This window comes from Alosa pseudoharengus, unplaced genomic scaffold (assembly GCF_046254945.1).
Source record: "Alosa pseudoharengus isolate Yale_2024_CS ecotype anadromous, Long Island Sound unplaced genomic scaffold, YU_APseudo_1.1 YU_APseudo_1.1_scf_23, whole genome shotgun sequence".
In the NCBI taxonomy this organism is placed as follows: domain Eukaryota; kingdom Metazoa; phylum Chordata; class Actinopteri; order Clupeiformes; family Clupeidae; genus Alosa; species Alosa pseudoharengus.
The window spans coordinates 27,430,252-27,437,781 of NW_027468685.1; the positions used below are offsets into that span (position 1 = coordinate 27,430,252).

The 7,530-nt window shown below is 42.5% G+C and overlaps 1 protein-coding gene across 2 annotated transcripts; it reads right to left on the minus strand.

The window, feature by feature from the left end:
• Positions 1 to 799: 799 nt before the first annotated feature.
• On the minus strand, positions 800 to 7,444 carry clic1 (chloride intracellular channel 1). Of its 2 annotated transcripts, XM_076302192.1 has the most exons (7): positions 6,698 to 7,444; positions 6,485 to 6,548; positions 5,179 to 5,288; positions 4,002 to 4,127; positions 3,717 to 3,823; positions 3,298 to 3,479; positions 800 to 3,087 (listed from the first exon to the last, which is right to left on the minus strand). In XM_076302192.1, the coding sequence occupies exons 2-7, from the start codon at positions 6,521 to 6,523 to the stop codon at positions 2,926 to 2,928; spliced, it is 726 nt and encodes a 241-aa protein (XP_076158307.1). In that variant the 5' UTR covers positions 6,524 to 6,548; positions 6,698 to 7,444; the 3' UTR covers positions 800 to 2,925. The 2 variants fall into 2 exon arrangements, with proteins under 2 accessions (XP_076158307.1, XP_076158308.1); XM_076302193.1 differs by lacking the exon at positions 6,698 to 7,444 and having other exon boundaries at positions 6,485 to 6,691.
• Positions 7,445 to 7,530: the final 86 nt, after the last annotated feature.

Genomic DNA, 7,530 nt, shown 5'->3' on the forward strand with positions numbered 1-7,530 from the left:
GCAAGTCTGCCTGTAGCACGTTCGCAAGGGGTTGGGTAAGGGTTAAAAAAGACGGAAGGATTGTGAAAGATTGCAATTCACTACACTTGGGTATTCAGATCCACTAACGTAGGTTTTGAAAGCACCCAGCAATGGCCTGGCCACATAAGGAAATACAAGGCTGACTGAATTTGTTTGATGCATGTCCTGTGATTATTCCAATGTAGACTCGGGTCCGATACATAATCTGCATTACAACCCCATCTGCACTAATGTCCCTCCCCAAATAGTTATTTTATGCATATTCTATTGGTTGAAGTGGCTGAAAGGGGTTACCAAGAGCTTAACATTGTCATATAAACACAATGTCAAAGAGGCTTGCACATGGTCCAGTGCTAAACAAGTTCATTGTTTCAACGATGACTAATGATATACATAGCTTCCCGTGCTTGTGTGTTCACATACGCGTGGCTGCGCACAAACCGATACAGCACTCGAGTATAGGCACATGCTCACAATAAGAGGAAGTGAAGACAGGCCTTGGGCCTAAAGCAACGACCTTGATGACCACAGCCAGTGAAGCTAAAAATGAGTCAGTTGGTTTCAGTACTGCCTCTGTCTCCGGAAAGCAGGCTTACGTATGTAAAGCTACAGTGAGTGGTTGAGGCTGAGCTCCACTGTAACTATCCTGCTGCTTACCTGGGGTTCATTGGACTGTGTGGACAAGAGGAGTAGGCCTTTAGCTGTTTTTGTGCTGTGCTGTTGTTGCTGGATTTACATATGACCACTGAGCAGAGACATAAAAACTGAAACAAACATGTTTTTCCTTCAAAAAGTTTTTATTTTGAAATTTCCTCACATGAAAAAGCTACATTAATCTGATCATATAAAAAATGTTAGAAACAAGAGTTTGATTGTCAACAGGCCATCCATCACATATACCTATGTTACAGCATACTAATTCAATGCAGTACAACTGTGTTTGTGTATGCCATTGATATGAGTCCCTGATATCATCTAAAATGTGTAAAATAGTACTAACAAATACAGTTATTACGCCTCAAAAGCAACTTGGTCCTTTAAAAAATACAATTGAGGCCACTTCATATAAGACACCTTGCTTCTTTTTTTTATCAGACCTTGGTCCATTTGTGCATGTAGGCTACTCATGCACTTGTGCTTGTAAGATATATTAAATACTAATTTAATTCAGTCATGATTTCATTGGTAAAAATTGGCTACTTGGAATGGTGCATCAAACAAGCAAAAGGCTTAAACCAATTTTAACATTTTAAACTTAAACTGACAAATACACCTCCCATTTCAAATTAGTGCAAACACACACACAAGATAAAAAAGTAGAGGCAATTGTCACAAACTTCAAAACCTTCTTCCATAATGATGTTGTGAGGTGCACTTAGGTGATACTGCTTCTAAAGACCTTTATATTTACCTGATGGGAAGGGGTTATATCTAGCGTCACAACCGTCCTTAACCTCACCAGCCTTAACGGTAAAGACCTGCAAATCACTCATTGGACAGCTACGCCAGTATAAAAAAAGCAACAGACACTCTGAGTCACTAGCACAGTTCCAGCTTCAGGGTTAATCTAAAGGCACCTAACAGTGTGTCTAGGTAGTAAGGAGAGGCAGGGGATTGAAGGGTTTTTAGCCTATTAAGCTAACTAGATTGGATGGAATATTTACGGTAGGAGCCCTTGCTTGCACACTAAGCTCTTACTTTTTGCTCTTGTCATGTGTATGGTTTGATTGACTGACATCTGAAATATGCATTAAAAGTTGCTTATGCATGAATAGTCCTTCACTGCCATTTGACAGAGAATGGGGTGAGGTTTAGAGAACAGAAAAAGGAAGCCAAGGTCTGTGGCAATAGCTTCCTGTGGTTGACTGCTCATGGTTACGCCCTATCATGAGCGGCTAGCGTTAGCCTTTGCCTTCTTCCTAGGGACCAGTTTAGGAGCGCTAACTGCTTTAACCAGCAGATGTGAATAAATAAACACCTACACTACACAAATAGGAAGTGCCAGAGGTCCTATGCATCACGGTGTGTAGGCTACAAACTTGCAACAAAGAGTTTCCATGTTTGTGTGTTTGTGTGTGTGTGTGTGTGTGTTCCTGCTTATGCATAGGCGTGTGCACATGCCTGACCCGTATGTCTGGTTCTCAAGGACATTGACAAATATCTTCATTTGCATAGAGGGAAATGATATGAATGACCTTGTTTTTAAAACATTAGACAAAATATGTGTCTTCAAAGGTTACACCAAGGACACATTTGACAAACAATCCGGGAAACGCAATAGTCATTTAGAGCTGGCAATGCACTGTTAGATTAAGCCCGAACTATGCTTACACAAGTCTATGAGTGTAAGCAGATAACATGACAGTGAGATTTGCTTGACCTGAGACGCCTGGACCAGGAGGGAAGTCCCTTCTCTCTTTAGTACTTTAGTGGAGAGAGAGAGAAATTAGACTGGCTAATGATTTATCTGGACATGACATAAACAAATGAACCGAGAAATATGCATTAAACATTATCTGTAGGTGTGTGTGTGTGTGTGTGTGTGTGTGTGTGTGTGTGTGTGTGTGTGTGTAGCATATAAAATAGCCTTCACATGCAAAACACGTTTTCAATTGAGCCCTGCACATGAGATCTGAAATGTGTCCCCTTTGTTAGACCTGCCTTTGAAGTTTTTGAAATGTATGTCTATGTACAAATATGAGTGAGTAAGGGGTTGTTATTATGCGTGTATATTTTAGTGTGTGTGTGTTTGTGTGTCTGTGTATGTCTATGTGTTTCTGTGTAAAAGTGGTGTATGTGTGTGTGTGTGTGTGTGTGTGTGCGTGCGTGCGTGTGCGTGTGTGTGTGTGTGTGTATGTGTGTGTGTGTGTGTGTTTCTGTGTCCTGTCTGATCCCATCTTCAGCCTACTTGAGAGCTTTGGCCACTGAGGCATAAGCGAAGTGGATCTCGGGGTCGGTGGGGCAAGTGGAGGAGAACTCTTCTCTGGCGTACGCCGCATCCAAGTACCGCCACAGGTTGGCCAGGGAACGCGGGATCGAGAAGTTTCTGTATTTCAAACACACCACCTGCGGACAGAGGAGATCAAGGAGTCATATCACAAAGGAGTGAAGTTATCTGTGATAAAGCACTTGTTTGAGAGAAGCTAACATTCACATAGTAAAATAACTATAACAAATATTGCTTTCAAAGTATAGTAATTTGGGTGTTTAATATGCACAACCCTTATCAGACAGAATTTGCCCTTGACTATAAGGTAAACTAAATAGTCTCTTTACCTTGACAATGTGCAGCTTAGGAAGCAGGTTGCAGTCTGCCAGAGTGAGGTCTTGACCGTCGAGGAAGGGGCGTGAAGAGGAAGTGACCTCATCCGCACTGTTCTCATCAATTTCGTCAGGAAGTGGGGAGCCAAGGTAGTCGTCTAACTTCTTCAGCGCCTTCAGCAGGCCTTTCTCGAGATCTGACAGAGACGGAGACAGAGATGTGAAAGAGTAAGACACCGAAAGGGGGGGTATTTTACCCAGAGGGCCAGGCAAGAATAAACCTACTAAGAACTGACAGGATTGACTTGGCAACTCATTGTTCATATTGTAAGGTTTTATCACAGGTTTGTTAGAGATGGTTAACCACACCACACATGGTTTTTACACTTGTTTCCCCCTCCCTGGCTTTGAACGTGTAGTGACACTTCACTTACTATCATTCAGACCAGGGTTGGAGTTCTTGACGTAGGCAGAGAACTTGGCAAAGACGTCCACACCGGCGCCGTTAGATTCTGGGTTGCGGGCTGCTAGCCGGGGGTACCTGAGATGGGATGAGGGTATTGACAAACATTGGGGAGAAGGGAATCATGGGTAATCATGTTGGTCATGGTCAACGCATGGATGATTGAATGACTAAATGACAGAATGACTGACTGACTGACTGAATGAATGAATGAATGAATGAATGAATGAATGAATGAATGAATGGAGTAGTGTACTTTGGGGGGCAGAGGTTGTCCTCCAGGAACTCCTCGATCTTGTTCGTGTCGGTCTTCACCTCCGTCCCGTACAGCAGGAAGGGCGGCTGAGCACCGGGGGCCAGGTCTTTCAGGATCTCTGGCTTTCTGCACACAGAAGAGAGGGCATTGAGAACAGATGTCTTAATGTCTGAGGATGCAAAAGCAGCTTGCAAGATACATCAACTGACCAAATCATCAGTACTACACTTTGTTGACTGACCAACGGACCAAATCATCAGTACTACACTTTGTTGACTGACCAAATGACCAAATAATCAGTACTACACTTTGTTGACTGACCAACTGACCAAATCATCAGTACTACACTTTGTTGACTGACATTGACCTCTTCCCTGCATAATATTATTTCTGGCTTGACTAAACAATACATATTGTAGATTCCAGTATGACTGACAATCACAGAATATTTGGTTTCATAAATTACACCTCTTCGCCCCTTTTGTGGGCCAATAATATATGTATGCTCAAGACATGGATGCAGATGCTAATACTCTTAAACAGCTACAAACTAATGAAGGTTGTGTGTCCATATAGCGTTTTATTTTTCTATAAGATGAGTGCCTAAAGATAAAAGCACTGCACCCAGTATTTTGATTCCGAGTGCTCTGCCTTTTTTGGTGCGGCTGCTCCCAGTGCTTCCGGCTAAAAAATCTATGAACTTTTCTGAAAGGCACTTGCGTCATCACAAAGGGACAATGCTAATCTATCATACAATGACGGTGGTAATTGGTTGTCAAGATGTTATGTCATAGAAACAAACAAACCAGCCATCTCCAGCATTCTCCTACCAGCAAATTTCAGCTATAGAAAAACGCTATATGGACACATGTCCTATAAAAAACTGTCAAATAAGACAAACAAGCTACCCTGACAACAGCTGACTTGAGGGATGAAGGCTACTACAAAGCGAGATTACTGGCTTATCCAGGTAGCTTCAAGAGTGACCACTTTTCTCAAAAGAACGCATCACATTTGAAACAATACTCAGTGCAGTGTTCTTTAGAGATCAGTGGCTACTCCTGAAGTTGCCAGCATAAGCCAGTACCTTCCTTTTGTAGTGCACCACTCTGGGTCAGCCACTGCTCTTCACTGGCCAGTCACTGACTGTATGCCTATGTGTAGGGGATAGGCTGACCTCCTCATGTCTACGGTGGTGACGTTGAAGGTGACCCCTTTCAGCCACAGCACCATGAAGAGTCGCTGGGAGAATGGACAGTTGCCGATGCTCTGGCCATCGCTGCCAGCCTGGAGAGCAGAGAGGTATTGACATCTACAGTATTGGTCAAGTGGAGCCAAGCCATTGGCAAAAATAAATTTGCTTTGAACAACACGTAAACATACTCCTCAGTGAGCACAACCCTGTTAAGAGTAAAGTCAACAGTTCGGTTTCACCGTGGTACCGAATATCAAATCTCAAGGTTGCTGATGTTTGAGCACAGCAGCCAATCAAATTACGTACTTTCCCTCCACACTCCTGACACCTTGTTGATTGGCTGGGTTTGTTTATGGAGCCAACATGTTCGTTTACCATTTACAGAGCACTGAAATGACCATGAATTACAGATTGTAGCCTACCTACAGGTATGTGAAAGTTGAATTTCAGAAATACTCAACACATTTTTATGCCTAACTTACATAATGAAATCAGACCAAGTTATTCTACATCATTTAGATTCATTACTCATCTAATTAGATGGACCTTGAGCTTTCTATTTGTCTAATGGCCTTGGTGTTCTAAAGCAGACGTTGCCCATGTCTTAATGCGATTAATTTAGGGCCGCGTCTCTATTTTTTTAGAGGCCACCTAGACTAGTTGGGGGTTGTGTCCGTTTCCTCCCTGCTGAACCGTAGCAGGAGCAGGTTGGGCCATATGGCAGGAGACCGGAAATCAGGGTGTACAGGGGAATGGCGACAAAGAAGCTTTAGGTGTTAAGAAAATGATTAAAAAATATATTTTCAGACAGTGGACCTTATGTGAGCTACTTTGGACACCGGAACTATATATTTCGCTATACTATACTATAAATAGAATACACAATCCATCTGAACTTCTGGCAAGGCATATCCAGCCTGTAAATACACCAAATAAACACAATGCAAACACTTCACAAAAATATCTAAAGACACTGGTCCTCATACCACAGAAACGACTCAGAATCAAAGCGACCCGAAGTCACAGTGTGGAACAGTTTAAACATGTCAATGTGTTCAAAAGATGTGCAACATCCCGATAATGTGAAGATAACTTATCGTGTTTATAAAACGCCAAGGTAAACAGACTAATCTCACAACACTGTATGCCTAACTGATCAACAGTCACATCTTCATCCACCATGCTACCATGACGTAATCTTGGCAGTGGTAATTAACAAGTTACAAAGTAATGGCCGCCATATCAACTTAGGTTACAGTTTTCGACTTCAATTTGTCATGCTTCTTACCTTCACAAAGAGTTCAACTTGAGGTTGGTCGTCGCTCATGGTGTCTCGTCACACTTTTACGCAACTTTGGGAAAAGGCAGAACAGTATTCTTATTAGAGTTGTAGTGCGGTAACAGTATTTCCATAAAACAGTCCGAGCAGAAAGGGAACACTACACAGAGATGCACCCTGTTCATTTGACAGTCTTTGACAGTGAAAAAACGCTTCACCTACCCTTAGGCGGGGATAAGGGTGTGCTGTGCAATCTTCCGCAATGTGCAGCAGCAAGACAATAGGCAAAAGAGAAAGCAACGTCAGACAGATGAAAGGCAACAACGTGACAATACGTCCAAATATGCGCCTGGAGGGATTTTGGAAGATGATCGGCTGAATTCGTCGTAATACGCCTTCTTTAGCCCATTTCCCTCCCTCTCACAAATTCAGCAGAAGCAACAGTCATTCCCCCATTTCCTGCCGCGCCGAGCGAGCGAGGGCCCTACGCAAACTCAGTGATGCACACAAAAGCCTAATTGAATTCCGAGTTAGATTTAATTAAGCTACAGGCCTAAACATAGCCTTCACTAAGCCAAGTAAGTGAATATACGTGAAATGACACTGTAAACCACCATCAGTGACGGACTGGGATTAAAAAACGGCCCTGGCATTTTCACCAACCAGCGGCCCACACGAGGACGCGCATGCACGCGCATGCATGTGCTCGAAACACACAGATATAACTTCACATGCACGGACATAACACGTTTGTAGCCCCATTGGTGATGAACTCGAACTTTAATATGCATAAAGACTGAACCAAGAACATGGATATATCAATGCAAACCTCCAAAAAAAATTAATGCAATATGAAAATGAAAAAAGAATAGCCTAGAATTAGGGATGTCCGATATTGGCTTTTTTGCCGATATCCGATATGCCAATATTGTCCAACTCTCAAATTTCGATTCCGATATCAGCCGATACCGATGTCGATATGTGGGTTATTTTTCCTCAAAACTAATTTAGGTAACATCACATATCTCCTGTTGTGGAATTAACACAACATGCTT

Bases quoted from the DNA above. Each gene is read 5' to 3' on its own strand.
- clic1 (XM_076302192.1), bottom strand. From the start codon at position 6,523: ATGAGCGACGACCAACCTCAAGTTGAACTCTTTGTGAAG. The intron at 3,480-3,716 runs GTAAGTGAAGTG...CGTCTCTGTCAG, and splicing joins CAACCCTGGTCTGAATGATA to ATCTCGAGAAAGGCCTGCTG. The intron at 3,088-3,297 runs GTAAAGAGACTA...CTCTGTCCGCAG, and splicing joins CTAAGCTGCACATTGTCAAG to GTGGTGTGTTTGAAATACAG.